This window comes from Symphalangus syndactylus, chromosome 21, assembly GCF_028878055.3.
Source record: "Symphalangus syndactylus isolate Jambi chromosome 21, NHGRI_mSymSyn1-v2.1_pri, whole genome shotgun sequence".
Classification (NCBI taxonomy): domain Eukaryota; kingdom Metazoa; phylum Chordata; class Mammalia; order Primates; family Hylobatidae; genus Symphalangus; species Symphalangus syndactylus.
Window position 1 is genome coordinate 48,617,200 of NC_072443.2, and position 26,385 is coordinate 48,643,584.

The 26,385-nt window shown below is 47.1% G+C and overlaps 1 protein-coding gene and 1 long non-coding RNA gene across 3 annotated transcripts in view; one reads left to right on the forward strand and one right to left on the reverse strand.

Moving 5' to 3' along the window:
* ITGB5 (integrin subunit beta 5) overlaps nucleotides 1–26,385 on the reverse strand; it is a 123,140-nt gene that overhangs the window by 22,721 nt on the left and 74,034 nt on the right. For both annotated transcript variants that reach the window (XM_055259688.2, XM_055259690.2), the window contains exons 9-10: nucleotides 21,918–22,052; nucleotides 9,629–10,058 (exon numbers count right to left, since the gene is read on the reverse strand). In XM_055259688.2, the coding sequence (XP_055115663.2) occupies nucleotides 9,629–10,058; nucleotides 21,918–22,052 (565 nt within the window). The remainder of the gene's footprint in view (nucleotides 1–9,628; nucleotides 10,059–21,917; nucleotides 22,053–26,385) is intronic.
* On the forward strand, nucleotides 10,065–21,595 carry LOC129471270 (uncharacterized). The gene is made up of 3 exons (XR_008653534.2): nucleotides 10,065–10,259; nucleotides 13,438–13,584; nucleotides 21,138–21,595. It is a non-coding gene; the product is annotated as an uncharacterized lncRNA (long non-coding RNA).

Below are 26,385 nucleotides of genomic sequence, written 5' to 3' on the forward strand. Positions count from 1 at the left end.
ATAGTCACAAAACGATGAGCACCTCAGGCAGTTGCCTGGTCCATGTGTAGCCTTCAGGCCTGGTTCACTGTCTGACATATCCTTATGTAACCCAGAGAAACTCACTTAAGAAAACAGGGGCTAAATCTTTCCTAAAATTTTGACAGAGATAAAGAACGCTTATAAGGTAGGACTTGGAAAATGTAGGCTAAGTGCCAGGGTGGTGGGAAGGGTCTTAAGCTAATCAAAAAAAGTAAATTTAGTAGAAATGAGCTAATTGTTTACCTGCAAAAGGCAGTGCAAGGTTCTCCCTGTCTGACTCTATAATCAAAAATCAAAAGAAGCCCTAGTTCAGGCTCTGGGCTTCAATTTTCCCCAATGTAAACAGTCGAAGCAGTCAATGCACTGTAGACACACCGTGTGTGACAGGCTCTGCTAGGAAAGGCATGAGATGCAAAAAAAATCCTCCTAGTTAGGGCTTGCTCATGATGAGTGCAAAATACTAACAAATGAGCCTGTTTGTTTCCAAGGAAATGATCTCAATATAGTGAAAAGGCCATTAAAACAGATTCTCAGCTGGGTGCAGTGGCTCACATCTATAATCCCAACACTTTGGAAGGCTGAGAAGGGAGGATTGCTTGAGCCCAGGAGTTTGAAGCTGCAGTGGGCTACTGAGTGTACCACTGCACTCCAGCCTGGTCAACAGGGCAAGACCCTGTCTCTTAAAAAAAAAGATTCTCCTTGTGTTATTATAGTATTGCCTGTTGCTAAAGGCCAACTTCATGACGTCAAATAATACACCAACCTGGGTTGCATATTTCTTTAGCTTAGGGACATCTGGACTCACCTGATAGACTTTGGGGGTGGTGGCTACGGGGTGGAGTGACAGCAGGTTCCCTCCTCTGGGTCAGTGAACAACAGTCAGAGCCCAGGAAGGAGCCCTGGAAAGAGGAAGGAAACCTTGGAGCAGATCAGACTCAGAGCACCTTCCAGACTCAAGGGAGCTTTTGGATCTGGGTGGAGCTCTTAGGTCAGTGTTCTGAGCGTGATGGACACTCACCCCAAAGACAACATAGCTCCATCCAGACCTGCCCCACCTCACCAGAGGCACTGAGCAGCAGAAGCCTATAAATAACCAACTATGTTGAAGTATCTAAAACCAAGACCAAACTCAAAGTGTCAGCCCAACCCCTAAGAAATGGAACAAAAGGATCCTTAAGAATAACCATTTCAGCCACCAGAGGTCTCTCACAGTTTTAAATTTAAACATGGAAAAGTTTCCAACATGTTATCCTATAATATCAAAAGGCTAATACCACCCACACCTCAAGCCTACATGACTAAGATCTTATCTTTGGCATTCTTAGGTCTTCCTAGTATTTTCCTTTGCTTTTTAAATGTCATTATTTCCTTCACAAGCCAAACCTCGTGACCTTAAGCACCAGGCCTGAAGTTCAAAGGCACACACAGAATCCTCGCCACAGGGTTCTGTTTGCAAACTTCTCTTCCTAAATAGAGGGAGGGGGACGGTGAGGGGAGGCCCAACGCTTAGATTTTCAGAATCACAGGTGAATTGTTGCTTAAGATGTTTCTGGACACAGGATCTGAGAGGTAAGCAAAAGCAGTGAAAAAACTCCATTTACTGAGCTAAGCTCAGAGCACCGAGAAGGCAGGTTCTCAAAATGCTTCCCAACACTCTGTTTTTTTTTTGTCTTTCAAGATCTCAAAGAAGTCTTAATGGTAAAGGTAGAAGCATAAGATGATTCATGTTCCCATTCGTCGTTTCCAGAAAGTTTCAAGAGAAGAAGCGGAAAATTCCAGGGGCAATAAAAATTTAGAAATTAATTCAAGACTGAAACTCCAGCTGTATATCCCTGGCAGCCAGTACAACACTTGGCTTATGAAGAATGCTCAATGAACTTTTGTTGAATGAGATGAATGCAGCAACCTGCCTAACATAAAATGACCTTCAATGAGAGATTGTTGTTTCTATATTTGTAGCTGCATTGTCTCAGATCAGATACTTATTAAGCTCTGGTTTTTCCAAAGCTCTGGTTTCTCCAACCACAAGCTGCAAGAGGCTGGCTGACTCCAGAGATTAGCAGCCCAGCTGGCTCATGTGACTAGTTTAAAAGATGCATTATTTCATTACAGGATCACAAGCCCTACAATTTGGTACCTTTTTGCTTTTCAAGTGAACTTGAGTAGTTGCTAGAAACAGATGGCTTTTTTTTTTTTTTGAGATCTGTTGCCCAGGCTGAAGTGCAGTGGCATGATCTCTGCTCACTGCAACCTCCACCTTCTGGGCTCCAGCAGTCCTCCTACCTCAGCCTCCCAAGTAGCTGGGACCACAGGCACACGCCACCACAGCTGGATAATTTTTTGTAGAGATGGGGTCTTGCTATGTTACCCAGGCTGGTTTTGAACTCCTGAGCTCAAGCAATCCACTCACCACCTTGGCCTCCCAAAGTGCTAGGGTTACAGGTGTGAGCCACTGCACCCAGCCCCGGCGGAGAAAAATATACTCAGTGCCCCTGGTGGTAGGGCCCCTGCAAGGAGCTTTATAGACACTGTCCTGGTAGTTCCTCACAACTCCCTTCTGGGTAGGTTTTTCCTCCTTACTTGATAGATAATAAAAAAATCTAGGTTTGTCTCATTCCAGAGCCATTTCCTTTCCATTATATAAGGAGGCCTCTAAAGGCTTTTGCAGTATTCCTGTGCAGGGGACAAAGATAAACATCTCTGTGCTGGTTACTGCCATGGTTTTTGGCAGCTCTGCCTGTGTTATCATTGCCTAAGGAACATGCATTGTCCTTAGTCACCCTGTACGTGGTATCCTGCAGAAGTATTACTACCACTCACAGGTGTCTCATTCCTTATGATGACAGTTATTGAAGAATCCTGTAACAAATTCTGTTCTCAGAGCCACCTGTTCCAAAATGGAACCGGACTCTCCTGGCCCTCACTGTCATGTACATATTTAGGATTTCTATGATACCAGGTAAGGGAAATTGCTACACTGGTTTCTGAAGCTCTGCCTGGGGGCTTCCTTTGGGAGAGAGGGGTCCTTTCTCTGGAAGATATATCTTGCATCCTTGTATTTGCTAGAAGCATCTGGGTAAACATCAAACTGAGCAGAGATTAATGTATGTGGAAAAACCTGAAGAATTTCTAGGTGCTCCTACCAGAAGCACACAGTGGTGGTGATCCTGCCAAGAGGCCCCTTTCCTGGAGATTAAATACGTCCAATCTAGGTTCATTCAAAAGGTACTTTTAGCTCAGGCCTATAATCCCAGGACTTTGGGATGTTGAGGTGGGAGGATCCCCTGAGCCCAGGAGTTCGAAACCAGCCTGGGCAACATAGGGAGACCCTGTCTCTATTGTAAAACAAACAAAAGGTACTTTTGGAGACCTCTGTCATGGAAGTCACCTTCAAGACAGTACTGTAACAAGCCATTTGTGAAATATGCCAATTGCAATGACAGAGATACAGCAGCAACCCGAGCCCCAAGGACAGCTGCCAGGCTACTGATTCTGAGTGTGAAAATTACATTACTAAAGAAAACAATATAAATATGGTGAGAAACACTTTTAAAACTGTATCTGGATAACTGTTGCCATGGCAGGTGTTTTGTTTGGCAAGAGTCAAGAAGCCTAGGATGTGGCCTTAATCTCAGGAGTGGCTTTAACTAGACAGGGTTAACAGAACTGCCTTTAACTAGACAGGGTTAACAGAACTGCCTTTAACTAGACAGGGTTAACAGAACTGCCTTTAACTAGACAGGGTTAACAGAACTGCCTTTAACTAGACAGGGTTAACAGAACTACCTTTAACTAGACAGGGTTAACAGAACTTTGCTAAATCGGCCAGGAACTGTTAGCCCAGACCCAGAACCCATGCTTGGATGCTGGCCCTGGCCTACTAGGAATGATGCTACTAGTACCATGCTTCTTTTTTTTTTTTTTTTTTTTACGTTTGGGAGAGAACGGAGGATGCCCCTTGACTTCTAATTGCCTGCCACACAGTAATAAAAGATTCTTGCTCAAACTTTGGGTAAAATAAAGGAGACGTATACATGAGACCTTACTCAGAGGTGCTTTTGAGATCTTACAGCCACGAGACCAAAAGGGCTCTGTTCAAAATTCTATATCCTATTTGATTTAAATTTCCTCATTTTGTGGAACCCAAGAATGAGGCTGACCATTAGCAAATGATTCAGTGTACTCCAGTGCAGTCATTTTAAGTGTAGAGAAGGCTGAAAGCATCTGGGTTGAAACTGACCTCGTCAATGTACCACAAGGGAGTAGCTCAAATCCCAGAAAATGCACTGTTTGGACACAGAAACTAACAAAGAAACTCAAAGTTTGAGCAAGAATCTTTTATTACACGAAAAACAACTGAACAGAACATGTCCTGCTTCTCATATTCTGTGGGTCAATACTTTATGAGACTCAAAAGAAAAGAAATCCTCTTGATGGCCCCAGGAAGCTCCCCTCACACACACAGAAACAGTCTGTGGACAGAACCATCCTCTAAGTCAAGCTGCCTCTAGAAACCGCGGGGAGACACAAGAGCCCCAAGCTCACACACATTCCCATGACAATGTGTCACAAAAGTAATAACAGAGTTGTTCAATTGCTTCCAGACCTTAGTCGGATTTGTTCACTGCTCATTTTGATGACGGATAACATAGTGCGAACCTGTAATCTCTTGCACTTTGCCCCCAGCACTGTCTTGGTAGGGGCAAGGACTGTAAGCCTCCTACTGACAGAGAGTCCAGTGAAGTGGAAGGAGTTTCTCTGGGGTGACCCTACCTATTCTGGCCCTGGTTCTGCCTCAGCCACTTCTTCAAGTGCACCCCTCAACCCCACTCTGAAGACAGACCACAACCACACGATTTCCTTCCAAGACAGGCTGCAGGGAAGAGGGGGTGTAAAACTGTGAGAGAATGCTGAAGTCAGCTGCTTGGGAGTCTCTGAGTCAGCACCTTCAAGAGCAGAGTGGTGGCTGGGAAACAGGCTTCTCTGCCACAACAACTCCAGATGTAGCCGTGACCCAAGAGCTCAAAACCAACACACACAATTCTGGAGTGGGAGCCCCATGCCGACCACAGGTGCCAAGGACCCAGGGACTGGAATTCCTTACCCATCCCTTCACAGCCCCTCCTGAGCTGTAAGGTTTGAGAGACAAGGAAGGGCTGGTGCTGTAACACTGTGAAAGAAGCCACTGCATGAACATGTTATCAAGTCCTGCCTGGAGCTGGACTCAGTTTAAGTCCTTCCCAAATTGTCAAACAACAATGATCTCACTCCAGAAACTATTTTCTCCGGAAAGACTTGGATAGCGTCACGTTTCAACTAGTTGTTGCTTTTAAAGTGAAGAGGTGGAGGAGGCTAGTTGGGAGTGCAATGGAAAGACATTCAAAATGTTCTCATCAATGATTTACTAAAGTAATTCGACTTCAAGTGCTCCTTAGGATATAATATTACAGGAAAAAAAGCATCATACAAAATTGTATGCAGCCATAAACACACATAACTTAGAAGAAAGTTTAGAAGGAAATAAACTAACCTCTTAAAATATGAGTGATGAAATTATGGATGATTTTTAAATTTCTTACTACTGCTCAGAATATTCTCAACCTAAGGCTAATCCCCCAACTCTCTGGCAAGGTCTTGACTGAGCACACAGCCTCAGAAGTGATGGACACGAAACAGCCTGGGTGAAAAGAGGTCTGGTTTCCCAGATGGTCCAAATTACTCCTGGTCACCAAGAAGACGGACAGCACCAACTGGCCACATATCCATCAACTTCCCTGTATTTTTCAAGTTTTCTTTAATGATTGTCTATGGCTTTTCCAGTGGGGAAGAAAAAAGACATTCCATTCTGCAACCTCAGGGAAGTTAGTGACTTTAGGCATCGTTGATCTAGGAGCCTCAAGGCTTGGCAAACCTCCGGTTTCTCTACCCCAGGATGTGAGCATTTCCCGATCCCGCAGGATTGTATGGGGTAAAGGGAAGAAAAAGAGATAGAGCACCAGGGGTTTTTGGATATGAAGTCTGGCAGAATTCTGTAATGCAGGATTAACTCAGGACTGTGGGTTCTGATGATTGGGCAAAAAAAAGCTGCATTTTCACTCAGCTATGGAATATTCCTATTTCCAAAATGACCAGTTTTCCCCACTGAGGGCCTCTCATACCCCATCTCCCACTTGCCCTGTCTCCCAGGCTCTGTACTCAGAGAAATGCCCAATCTCAGCGAGACAGAGGAGGCATCTAACATCCACTGGGTCCTGTTCCCTACCGAGTACCAGGCCAGGGCCTTCATCTCTGTCTTCTCCTTCACTTCTCAAAATAATGCAGAAACAAGTGGTGCTGGCCCATCTTAGGAGACAGGAAAAGACAAAGTCCACGTCAACCAAGGTCACAGCCTGATGAACTGTGGAGATGAAACGTGCACCCAGCATCTGACTCGATGCCCTTGCTCCCAGGCTGCATGGACACACACAGCCTTCTAGGGTAAAGACACACCAGAGGGTTATTTCAGGCTCCTGAAGGGGAAGGAGGGAATGGTTCTGTCATGTTTGCTAATATCTCTTTAAAATAAAAACTGCTAAAAAGCCTGCCAGGCTGCTTAGAGCTTTTATTATGGCTACTAAGAGGAATGGAAACTCCATTCCACCACCCCGGAATTTTTTAGGCAAAGCCTGGGGGAAGGCGGGGCCCTCCTGCACACCGGGCACCAGGTGTGGCCCCCCTAGAGGGGTGTGGCACTGACTCATAGAGGAGCCGGCATTGGGTGTGTCTTCCTTTTGTGTCAGGCAATGTGCTGGGTGCTTCACACACATCTCTTATTCCTCATAACAACTCTATGCCCAAGTCACACTAGCAGATACGGTATGATGGGACTTAGGCCCAGGCCTCCTGCTATTGAGCCCAAACTTTTTCTACTAACCAGATAGAACCAGCTAGCTAACACCAACCTATCATCACTCTGCTGAGGAAAGTGCTGATCCCTGTTGCATGCTTGGCATGTCGAATCCTGATTTTTCCACCTACTTTACTCTGCAATGACATTGCTAAGTCCTGCACTTTCCAGGGCAACTCCAGTTTTAGACATGCTGGTCCCACGACGCCCATGGGTGTACTCACGCTTGTCTCATGGCAAGGTCCGCTCCAGGAACTGCTTCCCTTGTTAACCCACATCTGTGCAACCCTGCGTGGAGGTACAATTCCTCCTCCCATAGGACGGAGTATCTGCATGTTCCTGGTTTGCTTCAGATGCACCTTATGCTTTCTTTCCCAACTGAACCCTTAGTTCCTTTCAAATCCACCCATCCCAGTTGGAAGACCATTCTTAAGGAGGGAGCCCTGGAAACCACAGAATACATGATGTGTAGAAGAAACCACAGCCCTGCCTAAAACTGTTTCACTTACTACCTTTACAGGTGGCATGGTGTTAGATAAAATTTGAGATACAATTTTGAAGCATTTAATCAGAACGCAATACCAGAGTGGGAACTGCCAACTTGTCATTTAACTGGAATCAATGTAAACTCCTGTGTTTAGATTCAGAAAATTAAGAGCTCCAACACAACACACTAAAAAAGTACCTCTCCTTCTGAACCACAGTTCTAAAAAATAAAATAAATTAAAAGCCTCAAACTTTTGGTAGTGAAGTTAAAAACCAGCTCAAGAGTGTACTGTGACTGTTTAACAGAAAGAAAAGGTGGGCTGGGCGCAGTGGCTCACACCTGTAATCCCAGCACATTGGGAGGCGGAGGTGGGTGGATAACCTGAGGTCAGGACTTCGAGACCAGCCTGGCCAACATGGCGAAATGCCATCTCTACTTTAAAAAAAAAAAAAAATTAGCCAGGCATGGTGGTGGGCGCTTGTAATCCCAGCTACACAGGAGGCTGAGACAGGAGAATCACTTGAACCCGAGAGGCACAGGTTGCAGTGAGCTGAGATTGCGCCACCGCACTCCAGCCTAGGCAACAGAGTGAGACTTCATCTCAAAAAAAAAAAAAAAAAGACACACGAAAGAAAGAAAGAAAGAGAGAAAGACAGAGAGAGAGAGAGAGAAAGAAGAAGAAGGAGGAGGAGGAGGGGAGGAGGAGGAGGAGGAAGAAGAAAAATAAAAAAATAAAAAAAGGTGAACGTATTGTCAGGGTGCATCCATGTAAGCGGAATGTCCAAATCACAGGAAACGAATGCTCCACTGAACCCTGGACCAAGCCCTCATCATCCAGCATGACAAGAAATGCCCTTGATTCTGTGAAGCATGCTTCACAAATGATAGCACCCTCAGACAAGGAAGAGACTTGGGGTGTCTAGCCTAGATCAGCAGAGAGAACAGAGAAACATAAAGAAGCTTTTAGATGTTTGACAGGTTGTCACATGGAAGGGGGACTCTAGAATGTTAACCAATTGGGTGGAAGTTATTGAGAAACAAGTTTCTCTTCAATATAAAGAGGAATTCTGGGCCAGGCACAGTGGTTCATGTCTGTAATCCCAGCACTTTGGGAGGAGATCAGGAGTTCAAGACCAGCCTGGCCAACGTGGTGAAACCCCGTCTCTACTAACAATACAAAAACTAGCCAAGTGTGGTGGCAGGCGCCTATAATCCCAGCTACTCGGGAGTCTGAGACAGGAGAATTGCTTGAACCTGGGAGGCAGAGGTTGCAGTGAGTCGAGATCCTGCCACTTGCACTCCAGCCTGTGCAACACAGTGAGACTCCATCTCAGAAAAAAAAAGAAAGAGGAATTCTAGCAGGAAAAATAAGAGCTCCCAGAGATGTCCACATCCTAATCCCTGGAACCTGTGACTTTGTGGCCTTAGATGGTGAAAGGGACTGTGCAGGTGTGAGTAAGCTGAGGACCTGGGGATGGGGAGACTTTCCAGGGTTCGACTGAGGGTCCCTTGTAACCACAAGGGTCTGTAGGAGAGGGAGAAGGATTTGACAACAGAAGCAGAGGTCAGAGTCAGAGAGATCTGAGGATGTTACTCTGCTGGTTTTGAAAATGGAAGAAGGAGCTGCAAGCCAAAGAATACAGGTGGCCTCTAGGAACTGGAAAAGGCTGGGACACAGATTCTCCCCTGGAGCTTCTAGGAGGTATGTAGCCCTGCTGGCACCTTGATTCTAGCCAAATAAGATCCATTTCAGACTTCTGGGCTCCAGAACTGTAATGGATTAAATGTGTATTATTTTAAGCCAACAGGTTTGTGGTGAGTTATGGGAGCAGCAATAAGATATGAGTTCACTGGCTAAGGGGCAGATGGCTACTACCAGCCCCGGTGAGTTCCCCGTCCCAGGAGGCAATCAAGAAGAGACGGAACATCTCTACCTGTCAGGAATGCTGTGCATGCCAGTCTTGCATGAATTGGGAAGTAAGGTGGATGACCCACAGGCAGGCCCCTTGAACTCTGAGAGTCCACAATTCATGGCAATGCCTTCTGCTTTTGTATTCTGCACACTGATCCCCATCTCCTGCCTATGGGCAGCAAGGCTTGCCCACTGTCTTCTTCAAGGAGAGCCATGGTAATGACACTTTCTACCACCACCGAGTAAAAGGCAGGCTTTGGGAGGGTGTCCTAACGGCATCTGGGCCTGGCTCAGAGCTAAAGTGCTTGCTGGGGACACTTACCTGAGCAGAGGACTCCCTTGTTCCTGGCACAGGAGAAGTTGTCGCACTCACAGAAAGGCCCGTAGATCTTGCCGAACTCACTCTCGAAGCAGGAGCACTGGTTGCAGCTGCACTCCCCGCGCCCGCTGCACAGTGGCTTGCCCTCTGCCTCCCGGCACAGGTTCTGGTACACGCTCTGGTTCTCCCCATCCTGGCACTCGCACCTGGTGCCCAGGTAGCCGGGGCTGCACTCACACAAGCCGCAGACATAGGTCCCACTCCCGCTGCACCTGGCACTGTTGGGTTCCAGCCCCACGCTGCAGCCGCACGTGCAATTGTAGGTGACCCCCACCTCCAGGCTGTCCCGGAATCCCACCGGCCGCAGGGCAAACACGTGCTCCATGTGTCTGCTGGGACAGCTTCGGGCCTCCACTGATACCTCAAAAGATGCCTGGGCAGAAGGAAGAGAAGGGATATCATGGCTGTGGCAAGCCAGGGTCTCCCATTCACCCAGGGGCAGGGCCCTTGATGAAGAGCAGCTCCGAACTCCAGCCCTCTCCACGCACACAGTTAGAACCACCAAGGTGGCCTGAGTAGGAAGAGACCTCAGAACCAGCAAGCTCCCATGCTTCACGGAGAAGAGAATGCGCAGGTGAGCTCACATTTGACGGTGAATTATTTAACATTCATTATCTCTTTGTATCCTCATGGCCCTGAGGAAATGGGCCCCTGCAGAAAGGTATAGAGCTTCCTTGAGTTCACACAGTTCTTATTCTCCCTTTCTTTTCTCTTCTGTCCTATCCTCTTCCCAGCCCCGCTGCAGATGCCTCTTCTCTGCTCACTTAAAAAGTCATTCGGTGGACAAATATTTCCTGGGTGCTGCCTCTGTGCCAGGCACAATGCTAGATGCAGGGGCACGGTGGCACTCTCACAGGGTGCTGGGTGAAGGGCACCCGCCTGGCCTGCCATAGAGAGGGCTCCGTGCCTGCTGGCAAAGGGCTCAGCTGACTCCAGAGCTTGCTCTCCAGACACCCCCAAGCCCCCCATGCCCCAATTCCTCCTTTGTGGGTGCTTGTCATAGCTGCATCTTTCACAATCCCCCCATGCCCCTGAGGTCTTAAAGAAGAGTCGCCAAATGATGAAATGCACCATGCACATGGACAGACCTTTTCTTTTTAAACATAATATGTAAGGAAGTGTTTCTCACTCAGGAGCTTCTCACGGATTGCCTTGGAAACAGGCTCAAGGTGGGCCTGGCTGGGTGGCGGATGGTGCGGGAGGGATGCCTATCAGCTGCCCACAGGGCTGGGATGGAGGGAAAGCAAGGATAAGGCTTGGTCTGATTCAGGAGCTAGAGCCTGACTCCCCCACTCTCTCCTCCTCACTCCCCTGAGGAGAGCCATGTGGGGTTTGAATCACCCAGCAGGGCCCTGAGAGCAAGTCACTGTGGATTCTACGAAAACATACAGACAGGTGGCCGGCACGTCCTGATGAAATGCCGTCGTAAAGTTTTACTCAGGGGCGGGTTCTCCCTTACTCCCTGAACAGAGGCCCGGCCCACCCCACAAACGGACTCACTGGATCTGGGTCCAAATGTCTTTATTTTTCAAAAGGCTCCTCAGATCATTCTGAAGCTCAGAATGGGTTAAAAACCACTTTCAGCTATTAGTATTCTTTATTCTTTCCGTTGGAATAAAGCTTTTTTTTTTTTTTTTTTTGAGGTGGTGTCTCGCTCTGTTGCCAGGCTGGAGTGCAGTGGCATGCTCTCAGCTCACCGCAATCTCCACCTCCTGGGTTCAAGCGACTCTCCTGCCTCAGCCTCCAGAGTAGCTGGGATTACAGGTGCGCACCACCACGCCCAGCTAATTTTTGTATTTTTAGTAGAGATGGGGTTTCACTATGTTGACCAGGATGGTCTCCATCTCCTGACCTCGTGATCCGCCCACCTCAGCCTCCCAAAGGCTGGGATTACAGGTGTGAGCTACTGCGCCCAGTCATTAAAATTAATTTTTAAAATGTCATTATTCACTTGATTTACTGGACAATCTTCAGGTAACAATGTTTTTGTTGTTGTTGTTGTTTGAGACAGAGTCTCTCTCTGTCACCCAGGCTGGAGTGCAGTGGCACCATCTCGGCTCACTGCAGCCTCTGCCTCCCAGGTGCAAGCGATTTTCCCATCTCAGCCTCTCGAATAGCTGGGATTACAGGTGCCTGCCATCATGCCTGGCTAATTTTTGTAGTTTTGGTAGAGACAGAGACGGGGTTTCACTGTGTTGGCCAGGCTGGTCTCGAACTGCTGACCTGAAGTGATCCACCCGCCTTGGCTTCCCAAAGTGTTGGGATTACAGGCGTGAGCCACTGCACCCAGCCCACAATGTTCATTTTTTGAGAACATGATAAATATCTGTTTCTAAACATACAGATCCCTATTACTTTGAGATTTTTACTGGTTCTAAAAGGCCTCCCCTCAGATGCTGTGACATCTAGGGACACGGGGAGAGGGGAGAGGGTATGGGACTGAGCAGGAGGATAGATCCTGCTCTCTAAGTCCTGCAGAAAGTCCTGCGTGGCAGCAAACTGCTGTTTCAAAGGACTTGACAACAGACACCCAGGACTCAGCATTAGCCAAGAGGCTCAACAGGAGAGGCTTTTGGATAGGTGAGCTGAGGATAGCTAGGGGAGCAGGATCAGAAGACACTCAGGGGACCAGGCCAGCTGCAGACAGCTTGGGCTAGCTCCACCTTACCTTCCATCTCTGGGGGGTAGGAAGAGTAGGAGGAGGCAAAGGGGAGAGATTGACAAAAACAACTCCAAGGCTAAGTTCCAAGGTCTCGAGGTACAGGGAGTCTCTCAAGGTGAGTAAAGATTCAATCCACTTGGACACTAAAATTGGTTAAAGGATAACACGAATAGGATGGGCATAGTGGTTCACGCCTGTAATTCCAGCCCTTTGGGAGGCCGAGGTGGGCAGATTGGGAGGATCACTTGAGGCCAGGAGTTCAAGACCAACCTGGACAACATGGCAAAACCCCATCTCTACCAAAGGTACAAAAACTTAGCCGGGCGTTTTGGCACATGCCAGTGGTCCCAGATACTCAGAAGGCTGAGGTGGGAGGACTGCTTGAGCCCGGGACGGGGAGGTTGCAGTGAGCCATGATCATGTCACTGCACTCCAGCCTGGACGACAGAGTGAGATCTTGTCTCAAAAAGAAAAAAATAAAACAAAACAAAACACTAATAATTATTAGTTGCCAGTTGCCTACTATGTACCAGGCACTGTGCTGGACTTTTCTACAAGCATCTCTTTTAAATGCCCTAGAAGGAAGTGTCCTCATTTACCAGAGAGAAAACAGGGTTGGTGGGGTTGGTGGATTTAATAATGGTCACACAGCTGATGAGGAGTGGGGCCAGGCCTAGAGCAGGGCCTGCGCTCTCCTTAGCATATCACCTCCTAGAAGGGGGAATGAGGTCTACCTCATCGGGGTACAGAGGGAGAGCCAGCCTGGCTTACTAAAGGGACCCCTTGGTGGTGATCCCCAAAGTGGTGGCCAAAGGCATCTCCACATCTTTCTGCCATGGGCTGGGAATGATTTGAGCCCGTAGATGGGATGGGAGTGGGGACTATGCCTGCCCGAAGCCACCCATGGGGCCATCAAGAATGCAGAGGTGAATGGAACTTTGAGGGGCAGATGCCATTCCTCCCTTCTGAGGCCCAGAGAGAAACTTGCTTGCATCTCCTATTACTACTTGCTTGAAGCTCCCACAACAGTGACATGCTTGAAGCTACCTGTAGCTTGCTTCAAGTTACAGCTGAAACCCTGTACTCCTAGGGCTACAACTTGCTGGACTTGTTAAATGAAAAGGCTGTGCTCCACAGAGGCATCTGCAGGTCAGAAACTGAATAAACTACAGAGGAATGACCTGGACCAACTGCCAAAGGCATTTAATTATTGAAAGACTGTGGGGAGTGCACACCTGTGAGTATAACCTTGTCTCATGGAAACTTGCCTGCCTTGGGGTTAAAGCAATGAAAGTGAGAGTTAAGTCTCCAGAATCTTGCTGATGTGTCTGGGAGAAAGTGGGAGGTTAGGGCACCCCTAAAGTTCTGGCGCTCAATCACCAGCATGTAGAAACACTCGGGCACTGTCTGCCCAGCTGGGCAAGCAAGGAGGGCCCAGCTTTCAAGCAGGTACTGAGGCCTTCCCCAGCCAAGGCTTCGGTCCATGTGAGGTGCTATCTGTCTGGCCCTGTGAAGCCTGGAGTGCAGCCAGATGCCTGATAACCAGAGAATGTTCTATTTCAGCCACTGGGTCTCAACTCCTGCTGGGCACAGGAAGTGCTATAAAAAGCACTTCAGGACCAGCAAGGAAATCTGTTTGCTTACCCCTCCTTTCAGAGGGTCCATTTTCCCTACTGGATTTGGAAAGAATCCAGAAAAGCTGGAAGGCAGCTGGAATGAGGCCTCTTCGGGTCCCTCCCCTGATTCCTGAGAACTTCAATTGATACTGAAGGCTCCCCAGTTCCTGGAGACTTTCCATTCACTCGCTCTGAGATTCAAGAGGAAGGTCACAGACACAGCAATCCTCCCGCCCGGTCTTGTTATTAAAACTTCATTGGGATTCTCCTGGTTCCTCTGTGGGGCTGGCTGGCCTGATGCACCCTTTCAAAAGGGCTGCCCAGCCCCCACTCCGAACCCACCAAATCCAGGGCTATCCTATGCAGATGCCAAGTCCGCTCAGATCTCAACAAAAAAGCAGCTGGGATGAGCACAGGCTACAGGGCCCCAAGAGTGGACGGGAGCGGGGAGGGGGTGCTGTGGGAAGACCATGACGGGGTTCACTGGCTGCTTTGTGCTGGGCGTCCGTGCTAGCCTCACAGCCAGCCACTTGCATACTGATTTGTTGAAGCCAGTTCCTGAGTAAACTGACTCCTGATGGTTGGTGTAGGATAAAGGGAGGAAAATTAGGGAAACAACTGAAATCACTGGGAAAGAGAATCTCACTGGATTTGGGGTTTTCAAGGTTTGATTTAAGCCATATTTCTCTTTAAGGACATCCCTGCCCCTCAGCCCCTGCCCTGCCACCTCTCCTGCTTCTTGCTAGACATCTGTCTTGACCCAGAGCACACAGGGTTGTCACAGAACCACAGCCTGCACCTCCTCCACCTCTGCAGGAAGCTGTGATAATGAGGAGGCGAGGTCCATCTGGCTGCCCCTCACACGGGCTGTGTCCTTGTCCACAGGCCAGACCCTGAGATCCCTGATGACAGCTGTACCGTGTCTGCTTTTCCTAATCCCTCTTCTCCAGGGGAGTCCCCAGACCCTCCAGCTATACTCAGTACTCTTGTCTACCCCCACCACCATTCCCTGACTTGCCCATAGCCCTCCCAACTCCTGCCACTTGCCAAACAATGGCCAGAATGGCCAGACCCCTTAGGTTGGCAGGTATATTTTACCACTGTGGCCCAAGCCAGCCACTCTCCCCTCTCTCCCCAGCCCACTCCTCTTGCCTCCATGGCCATCACCATCAGCTGCTTTCCACTGGCCAAAGGATGATGCTCTTCACACTCTAGCAGACACATCTGGCCAATATGCACGTGGCAGGCCCACTGATGGGACCAGCCCACCACCGCTTTCTCTGTCTGGGAAACTCCTGCTGGTGATCTGAGCCTCGGCTCCAACAGCTCCCTCTGCAGTGCTGCGCCCTTCTTCCTTGGGCTCCTGCAGTGCCACACCTGGCTTTCCCACAGCACTCCTCACCCTCTACGGGGCTGACTCCTCTGCATGTTATTTCCTACACCAGACTCTGAGCCCCTGATCTGTGGCCTCATCTGTCCATCCTGAGTGAGCACGGGATTTGGTACATAAATACTTAGTGAGTACGAGTGGATGTCAGCACAGTCACTGGCAAGTTCTGAAATGTATGGCTTTGGGACACATGTCCAGAGGGAAATACACACTCAGTAGCACCCCTGCTTGCCAAAGCCCAACTGTCAATGCTTTGGAGACAGTTCTGCCTGAGAGAAGGGATGGAAAGTTTACCTTCTTGGGCCAGGGTTAAGAAAACCAGACTGGTCCCAGCTGTAAGTGCACCCCTTCTGTCTTGGGGATCAGAAGAATTGACAGAACCCTCTCCTTCATTGAAAGGGGAAAGCCCCTTAACTCCCCGTGCCAGGGCCGGCTCCCTGGCGTATGCCTGTGCAGTCACAAAGGCCCCCCACTCAGAAGGGCCCATGCTTACTCTAATGCTCTGTGGTTGCTGTGTTGGAATTCTTACTGATTTTTGAACATGGACCCCATTTTTCATTTTACACTGGGACCTACAAATGATGGAGCCAGTTCTGCCCCCGGTGGCCTCCAAGGCCCTCAAGAGAGCTGCCTCTCCTGGCCTGCATGGGCTGGTGTGGCTCTTGTGAACAGAATCATGTTTGGCTCTGAAGAGGAGAGTGGCCACTGCCCTGTGCCAGCCTGTCTTCATCCACAGAAAACAAAAACCCCACAGCCCTTGCAGTGGAGTCAGGGGCCATGTGACCACAGCCCTTGGACAGCAAGACAACAACACTGGGACAGTGAGTAGAAACAAAGGGCCAGCTCGGGTCGGTCGCCTAGGGCCCCTGCTGTTCCCACAGGGCTGCAGCCCATCCAATCCCACAGGAAGAGCTGTCAAAGGTGCCGGCCTGAGCAGAAGTTCCCCTCTTCTTTAGTGTCACTTTGAATGCTCTAAAAACCACTTCAATACCTCTGAGATTTTCAGAGCATTTGAAAAATCATGTAAAATCTTTTTCAAGTTCTGGGCAATTTCCCCATTTTTCTGAGGTATCCCAGCAAAAATCAAAATATGTACACTAGAGTGTCCATCCATAAGTGGCCATGACACCACTGTATGCTTCCTAGAAGCTGTTACTCCCAAAGCGTGTGGGAAACGCATGCACTGTGGCCTTGGAAGCAGCCCCCAGCTTGGCTCCCAATGCTTGAGGCTTCTGGCATGCTTCTCAGGCCCCACTTTGAGTCTCAGTTTTTCATACACAAAATGGGGAAGGAACAGCTCCCTTATAAGGCTGCTGTAAGAGGCAGACAGCAGCAGTAATGCCCCCACCACAGTAAGGGGCACGTTGGACAGGGCACATTGGATGTCCCCATTCTATGCAAACAAATACAATTTACTCTGTAATGGGGAGGCAGTGATGAGCGAGATGACCTGGTGTGGAGGGGGAACGGCCTTCGTTTGGCTTGTGAGTTCACTGCCTCTTAGATGGGTGAGCTGGGGCGAGTCACGCTCATCCTCAAATCCCAGGCTGCCTGTCAGCAGTGCGCGAGCGCTGGGCTCCCCACATGGTGCAGGGGGGCTCAGTCAGCAGCACTCTCCCATGGAGGCTCCTGTTCCTCAGGATTGTACTTTGTGCTGGTAGAGTCCTTTGAAATAGGTTTGGTAGAATACAATCGTGGGCACCAAGAAGCCGGATAAAGGTGGTGAGGGAGCTGGCTTCAGAACAGAAAGCCCTGGCTTTGAATTTTCATGTCGACACTTCAGGCTATGTACCTGTATGCTTTGTGCCTCAGTCTTCCCCATCTGTCAGCATGAAAAACAATGTCTTCCTCACAGGCAATTAGTGACCACAGACCGCTCATTGTTTAGATTGTTTCTGGTCCTTCCCAAGACTAACTGTATTCCTGCTTTCCATAAGGAACCCCAACATATTTAGTATGACTTTCTCCTTTTCACTTTAGGCAGCATAAATTGGCTTCAGTTTTTTTGTATCTGAAAAGAGTTCTGACTTTACAATCTTACTATCGACAAACATTAGTTCCTTTGACCTTTCTAGCTTCTAAACAATTCATCATGATAGTTGCTTGTGACTTTTCTTTTTCAAAAAAGAACTGGGCTGGGCACAGTGGCTCAGGCCTGTAGTTCCAGTACTTTGGGAGGTCGAGGCAGGAGGATCACTTGAGGCCAGGAGTTCAAAACCATTCTGGGCAACACAGTGAGACTATGTTTCTTAAAAAAAAAAAAAAAAAAAAAAAACCCACAAAGAAATTAGCTGGGCATGGTGGTGCAGGCCTATGGTCCCAGTTACTTGGGAGGCTGAGGCGGGAGGATTGCCTGAGCCTTGGAGTTGGAGGCTACAGTGCACTATGATCAAGCCACTGTACTGCAGCCTGGGAACCAGAGCAAGACCCTGTCTCTAAAAAAAAAAAAAAACTGAATATAGGACTCCAGGTGTGAGGTTTCAAAATATCTCTATTAAACACAGCTTCAACTGGCATTACTTTTTATTCATTTATCTTTTTTGTTTGTTTGTTTTGAGAAGGAGTCTCGCTCTGTCACCCAGGCTAGAGTGCAGTGGCGCGATCTTGGCTCACTGCAACCTCTGCCTCCCAGGTTCAAGTGATTCTCCTACCTCAGCCTCCTGAGTAGCTGGGAGTACAGGTGCACATCACCACGCCCTGCTAATTTTTGTATTTTTAGTAGAGATGGGGTTTCACCATGTTGGCCAGGCTGGTCTTGAACTCCTGACCTCAGGTGATCCACCTGTCTCAGCCTCCCAAAGTGCTGGGATTACAGGCATGAGCCACCGTGCCCGCCTTTCTTTCTCTTTCTTCCTTCCTTTCATTCTTCCTTCCTTTCTTTCTTTTTCTTTCTTTCTTTCTCTTTCTCTTTCCTTCTTTCTTTTCTCTTTCTTTCTTTCTTTCTCCCTCTCTCCTTCCTTTCTTTCCTTTCTCCCTTTCTCTCTCTCTCTCTCTCCTTCCTTTCCTTCCTTTCTCCCTTTCTCTCTCTCTCTCTTTTTTTCTGACAGGGTCTCACTCTGTCACCCAGGCTAGAATGCAGTGTCCCAATCATGGCTCACTGCAGCCTCAACTTCCCGCGCTCCAGCGATCCTCCCACCTCAGCTTCTCAACTAGGTGGGACCACAGGTGCTCCCCACCACGCCCAGCTGATTTTTGTATTTTTGGGGGAGACTGGGTTTTGCCATGTTGCCCAGGCTGGTCTCAAACTCCTGAGCTCAAGCAGTTAACAAGCCTCAGCCTCCCAAAATACTGGGATTATAGGTGTGAGCCACTGTGCCCAGCCATTACTTTTTTCTAAGAGACAGGATCTCACTCTGTTATCTACGCTAGAATACAGTGGTGTGATCATAGCTCACTGCTCCCTTGAACTCCTAGGCTTAAGCCATCCTCCCGCATCAGCCTCCTGAGTAGCTGGGACCACAGGTGTGAGCTACCATGCCCGGCTAATTTTTTATTTTCTGTAGAGATGGGGGTCTCACTTTATTGTCCAGGCTGGTTTTAAACTCCTGGCTTCAAGTGATCCTCCCACCTTGACCTCCGAAAGTATTGAGATTACAGGCATGAGCCACTGCGCCTGGCGGACTTTTTTTTTTTTAATCAGTTTATTTGCATTGAGCCTTTGAGCCATTATAATCTGCCAGATGTTTTTCTTTTATTATCAAACCAAGTTTCCTATATCCTAGTAATATTCTGAATTAAAATGTAAGACATTCATCTTCATGATTTCAATCCGTCTCAATTTTGAAAAATATTTTTAAATCTTGGCTTTCCTGATTTATAACATAAGCTGTTTTCTCCAGCTCTGTGGCCTTCCCACATTTGATAAGATCTCCTATGAGTTCAACCCAAGCCAATGATAAACACAACAGACAAGAGACATTGGAACCCCAGTCAAGTCCTCCCCCTGGCTGCATTATCAACACGCTCAGATAGCATGTTCACCCAGCTACAAATCCGCATGGCTGGGCCGTTGTCAACCCATATTATTAAATATTTGCCTTATTTATAAGGATGTCATTAGAAATCACTGAGAGCCTTCCTGAAACCTGGTGTATGCTAGATTAGACAGTCCATCCCTCTCCCATCTCTTTTCTATCATAACCTGTTTCTCCAAGTAAAGGGTTCCTTGTTTGGGTATATTTCCCACATTATCCTTCAGCTTTTCTGACATGCTACACCAAACATTCCACCCACAGATCTATAGAATTCACTTACATGTTGTTAGGGTTTTTTGGCTATTTCTGCCTCATTCCATTTTTTTTTTTTTTTTTTTTTTTTTTTTTTTTTTTTTTTTTGAGACAGAGTCTCACTCTGTCGCCCAGGCTGGAGTGCAGTGGTGTGAACTTGACTCACTGCAAGCTCCGCCTCCCGGGTTCTTGCCATTCTCCTGCCTCAGCCTCCCGAGTAGCTGAGACTACAAGTGCCCCCCATCACGCCCAGCTAATTGTTTTTGTATTTTTTAGTAGAGACGGGGTTGCACCGTGTTAGCCAGGATGGTCTCGATCTCCTGACCTCATGATCCACCCGCCTAGGGCTCCCAAAGTGCTGGGATTACAGGCATGAGCCACTGTGCCCGGCCTCATTCCATTCTTTATAACTATCTCTTTAAATCCTGTCCTGTCACTATAAAGCATTAGTGGTTTTTTTTTTAATCATCTGGCTTGAGTAATCATTATAATGGATGAAAACAACACAAATACATTGCAACTTCCTACAATTATTAAAAATAAACAGTAAAATGTTATTGGAAGTACCTCTTTAATGAGATAAGGCTTTCCCCCAGATGTAAAATAATATTAATTATTGCTAAACAAGACAGGGATCAATTATCCACATCAATTATACTCCTATTTTTCATTTGTAGAGATTTAAGCAAAAAAAAGTTCACATAAATAGATGGGAACAAGAGTTTTGTAACAGCAATGTCACCTTGTTCTATGAATGTCTTCTGAGTTAGAAGCCATAAATAATCATTTGTGGGCAGGCGTGGTGGCTCACACCTGTAATGCTAGCACTTTGGGAGGCTGCAGTGGAAGGATCCCTTGAGCCCAGAAGTTCCAGACCAGCCTGAGCAACATGGTGAAACTCTGTCTCTGCTAAAAATACATAAATTAGCCAGGTGTGGTGGTGCATGCCTATAATCCCAGCTACTTGGGAGGCTGAGGTATGAGAATCGTTCAAATCTGGGAGGCGGAGGTTGCAGTGAGCTGAGATCATGCCACGGCACTCCAGCCTGGGTGACAGAGCAAGACTCTGTCTCCAAATAAATAAATAAATTATCATTTGTAATGACTTACCATCCAACAGCTTGATTAGGCCTTCTTTCAATCTTGTTAAAAGCAAAAGAAACTTGGAAACAACATGTCTTAGAAAAGGCCTTGGTAGCCAGTCATGAGAGGCTTTCATTTTCTCAACTTCCATATGATATTTTGAACTGTCCCTTTATTTGGGGGAGCGAGGCACTGCAGAAAGATTTAGGAAGGGTAAGAGGTATGTCTGTGTGTTGTGAAGTGGGTGAGGGACAGTGTGAAGGCGGGGATGGGAGAGGATCTACAGTGGAATGTGGAGAAGCCCCAGGAGACCACTGCTACCAGCCATGAGACTGTCCCTGCCTCCGCAAGCTCTTTCCCTGAAGCTAGGGGATGAGTCAGCTTATATCCGCCTTGGCTGTCATGAGTGCTATGAATGCCAAGAGGATATAGCCATCTATTTGTAAGGTCTCTATAAATTTTTGGTTTTAACTAGATTCTTTTAAGTGTAGAAGAGAATTATCCCTCACTGGCTTTCTGTTTTCTGAGTACTGGACCTGTCAACAAAGCAAGTCAGGAATGGAGCTCATGATCTGCTTCCAGCAGCAGTACCTCCAGAAGATGTGTGGCTAGCTCTCCATCACCACTCGCAGCCTCTGTGCCTGCGTCTGTGTCTGTGTTCTTGGTGCCCACATATCCTCCTCCCTGCTCCCTCACGCAAGTCCTTGGTTTAGCGCACAGGCACACATCTTCACACATCATTTGAATAAACTTAATCTGGACAAGGCATCTGTGTCCTCCACTGCTGTAGAGTCATCCATTCTATTTCACCAAAACAGAATGGGGGGAGTGGCTTTCTTTACATTTCACAGAAAGGAAAAGTGAGGGTCAGATTATCCAAGGAACAGAGCTATCTGCAGAAGACTAGGAATGAAAGCCAGGTCTCCTGGATCCCCACCTGTACTCTTTCTCCTGATTACAACTGTGTCAAGCCAAGAGGATAATGGTTTAAAACACCAAAGTCACAATGCCAACTTGAGAAAGCCTTAGGTGGCAATGCGCTGAGGGCTGCCTATTGACTGGGCTCTTTAACAAGTTCACCTGAGACTCTGAACACATCATGCAAAACAGGCTTAGGAGACTCCTCTGGGATGCTGAATTGGAAAAGAGAATATAAACTCTGAAAGGACTCTAATAAAGTCACAAAAGTTATTAGAACCCAAAGACTGATGACCAATGCTAACAAGAGTTCATAAAAACTTGGGGTGAGACTTACCGTGTCCCCAATCTTCAGGCCCTCACACTTCCTCTGACCAGGATAGGATACCCCATCTTGGCAGGTAGCAGTAAAGAAGAGATTAAGATCCTCAGGCTGATCCCAGACCGACAGCTCCACTTTAGACCGGATACTCTGAACGGAGAGAGAAAATGAAGCCCAACCATTTAATAAAGGCTGTGGCTGAGGTGCTCCCACACTGGTTTTCTGAGGCCCACGTGGCTTCCTCTAATTCAGGAATCCCAAGCCAAAGGAAGAGCCAGTGAGCTTGGTTCCCTGGCCCTCCCTCATCCTTTCCCTTCTCTCTGCACTCACACAACATCTTGCTAGACCCAGCCTGAGGTCTCCCTCTGTGAGTGTGGAGAAGTTGATAGTGGTTGACCTGCCATATGATATTATCTGCTTCAAATGGGTTATGCCCCATCCCCTGCTTGCTTCTCCAGAGCCACCTCTCATCCCCATCCTCGGCTTCAGACATGCAGTTCCTCATCCAGGCTTTGAGCCTTTCCATGCACCCAGGGTAATGATCCTTTGCACAATGGCTCCTCTCCCTCCTCCTCCTGGTTGGCTCCTTATCATCCTTCAAAATCAGCTCAGCAGGCACTTTCTCCAGGAATCCACCCTATCATTCACATCCATACCTATTCCCATCAGATGAGGTTCATATGCCTGAGTTTGAAACTACATAATGAGAGAATCCAATCTTATGTGTGGATTATATTCTTAAGACAGTGAATCAAACAAAAATCAAGTCGAAATTGCCTATCAGAATAGAAAAAATAAACATTAAGAACATCAAGTGTTGGAAAGGATGTAGAGCAACTAGGGCTCCCCAACCCTGCTGGTGGGAGTGAAAATTGGTGCAACCCTACAGAAAGCCATTAGGCTATATCTACTAAAGCTTAGGCCAACCTCAGACCTAGGATTCACCCAGGATTATACCCAACAGAAGTGTATGCGTCACCAAAAAGACATGGACAAGAATGTTTACAGCAATACTGCTTGTAATAGCTAGAAACTGGAAATTCCTCAGGTGCCTATCAATAGTAGAATGGATTTTTAAAAATTGTAGTATGTTCATATAGTGGAATAACATACAGTAATGAGAAATAATAAAATATGACTACATGTAATAATATGGATAAATCTGACAAATATAACATTACTAGAAAGAAGGCAGAGACAAAGGCATATATATTGCATAACTCTATTTATATGAAATTCAAAAACAGGCAAAATTAATGATTGCCCTTGAGGGACTGTGATGGAAGAGGGTAGAATAGGGACTTCTAGGCCTTGCTAATGTTCTGTGTGTTTGACCTGGGTGCTGGATACTCAGGTTTATTTAATTTGTGAAAAGTTTGTGAAATTTTCTATACGTCTATTAGTTTAAAAAATTGTCCTTGTGACACATGCCTGTAGCTACTCAGGAGGCTGAGGCAGGAGGATCGCTTGAGCCCAGGAGTTCAAGGCTGCAATGAGCTACGATCATGCCAGTGCACTCCAGCCTGGGCAACAGAGTGAGACTGTCTCTTAAAAAAAATTAATAATAATAATAATAATAATAATTTCCTTGAAAATCTCTAAGGAAGATTCCACTTTGGAGACTGAGGCCAAATGAAGTAAGTAGCTTTTATTCAGAGGTCCTATTTTACCAGAAAATTTAAAACAACTGTTTATACACTCAACACAGAGTATAGCAAGATGTACCCATATGAGAGACAAGGACCCCAACATCCGCAGACGGCCCTGCAGATTCCCTCTCTCTTCTCGGGTACACTCTAGGGAGTGTGGCTGTTGGAGAGAACAGTAGACAGACTTGCCTCTTGCTCTTGTGGGTTTTCTTTCTTTCTCTCTCTTTTTTGCTAAGCATATAGTGCTAAAGTTGAATAAGTGAAATATGTAGTTTTCCAGCAAATTAACAGCTTGTTGAAAATACTTTTTGTAAAAAATAGTCTCTCCCTTTGCAACAAATTATCTAAGTGCTTCTACAACTCTAAAAATATGATCTGTCTTAAATCCACTTCCCTTTGCAACTTGCCAGCCTTAACTGGCCAAGGGTCACAAAAGCGCCACTCAATACACACAGCACTCTCCTGCCACCCGTGATTAGCTATTTACAGATCTGTCTTCCCTACCATGTTGTGAAGTCCAAGGGCTGTATCATAGATCTCTCTGGGACTTAGTACAATCTGTTGTTGAATGAATAAACGCATGGATGCTTAGACAGATGAATGATTTAACAGCTATGCTAAGGTCTCAGGCCAAGTAGACGAAAATATTTCTTAAGAGAAATATTAAAAATTAAATTTATAACTGTGAATAAGTATGTGGATGAAATAAAACAGTATCGTAAAAGAGCTGAAGAGTGAAGGCATGTAAAAAATTACTTGGGAACGATCACTTGAAATATGGGGGCCCTGTGGTTCACAAATAAAACTTTGGAAGGAAGCACCAGTGCTCCCCAGCAAGATTTGCCCAAGCCGCCACTCGAAAGCCCCAAGGGAGGATCTGGGAGAGGATCTGGGAAAAAGCAAGAGGGACTTGGACTCCTGTGAGTCAGCAACTAAGAATTAGATGGAAATAGACTCTTATGTTCTACTCAGGCCATAGGCCCCATGTTCTGATGTGAAGTTTGTATTATTCCTGCTACCCAGAGTCTCTGGAATCAGAAACTCTTAAGACATTTCAGGCAGCAGGAACCGTGGAGACGACGCAGCCCAAACCTCTCATGTATGGAAGCTGGAAGTCAGGGCAAGGAAAAGGTGGCCTGGGACCACTCTGCTGCACAGGACCGGGTGCAGGCTTTCTCGACCCACCCCAGGGCTCTTTCTAATCCCCACGCCTGATATGCCCTTCTTTCTTTGGAAAGTGGCTCTCTGTCCACAGAGAAGGTAAAAAACAAAAATAAAAAAATAAAAAGGAATTTGGCTGTGACTTTGGAAAGAGATTGTCAGGTTGTATCGTGGTTGTAAGGGTCTCTGCCCCCAAAACTATAAGTGCTGGAGGGCAGGACTGTGTTTTGCTCACTATTTTATTTCCAAGGTGCAGCATGATCCCTGCCACACATTAGGCTGTTAGTATATATCTGTTGAATAAATGAATGGATGGAGTATAAAATATAGTAGAGGGTCAAAGCGCAGTTCTTACGCATGAAGACTTTTATGTGTGACTCCTAAAATTCCATTAACTCCTACCAGATTCGCCCCTCTAGGTGCACTCCTTAGTTCTCCAGTAGGAAACAAGACGATGTTGGGAATGTCAGAAGTTTAAAGGCTATTAAATACTTGGTCAGGTTAGGTCACATCTGCAATTGCTTTAAGTCGGGCCAGCTGTGGAGTGGGTGGAAGCAGACTTTATGGCAACAACAAAAAGAGAAACATGTGCTCTGCTAGGGAAAAATACACCACAGCTTCTGAAGTCACCCTCCACATGCGGCTCCAGTGCTTTCCAACTCATTCCATTGGCTCCCACACTGAAAAGAGGCCTTTCTGGGTGCAACATAAGGCCAGCCCCCTCTGCACGTGTGGGACCCAGGGCTCCACGGCTGAGCTCTGGAAGGGATTCTCTCACCAGCACTTATTACAGAGCAAAGCACCACATTGCCGAACTCCCTTGGGAAGACTTGGTGATTTCTCATAGTGAAGAATTTGGCACAGCAAGAAAAAATGCATAAATCCAAGTTGAAGATTTCACACTCTGAGAGATGTGTACACCAGACTTGATTCTACAAGACATGAAATTAAACATAACCTTTCCATTTTGCTCCCTCCTCAGCCTGGCCAAATACCACAGCCATTGCATCTGTTACATATGTTCCAACCCAAATCTGCTCAGAATGTCCCCACAGATGGTCTGCCAGCATTCTAGGGGAGGTAAAAGCCAACACCCACACTTAGTCATGTGTTGCATGACTCATGAAATCCAACACAAACCACTCGGACGGTGAGGTGACAGAAACACAAGCGGTCTGGAGAGAGCTGTGACTGGACTCTGGCCGGGTGCGGAGCAGGTGAAAGGAGAGCGGAGCTGACGAAAGCCTCTCCTGCTGCCCTGGCACACCCTACATGCACCAGGGACCCGTGCTGGGGCTCAGAGTCGGGAAAAGTCCAAGTGCAAGGAGCTTGAAGCCCAGCCCAGCCCTTCCCGTTGGCCAGGACAGCAGCAAGTAAGATGAGTACTTGGAAGGAAAAACCCAAACTGTTTTTCCTACTCTACTATCACACACCACTCAACACAACACTTCTGACACCAGATGTGAGGATTTTTCCCCCACACACCATGCAGTTTTCTACTGGACACCGGTTGGTTATCTTCTAATTCAGCACAATTCTGATACTATCTATCTGGATATAGTGTCAGGTCCCACAGGTGAAGGGCTCAGCCCACGAGACTGCCCCCACCGCAGATGCCAAACACAAGTACTAGATTGTCACCTATACTTCCAACTGATCGGCTATAAATTGAA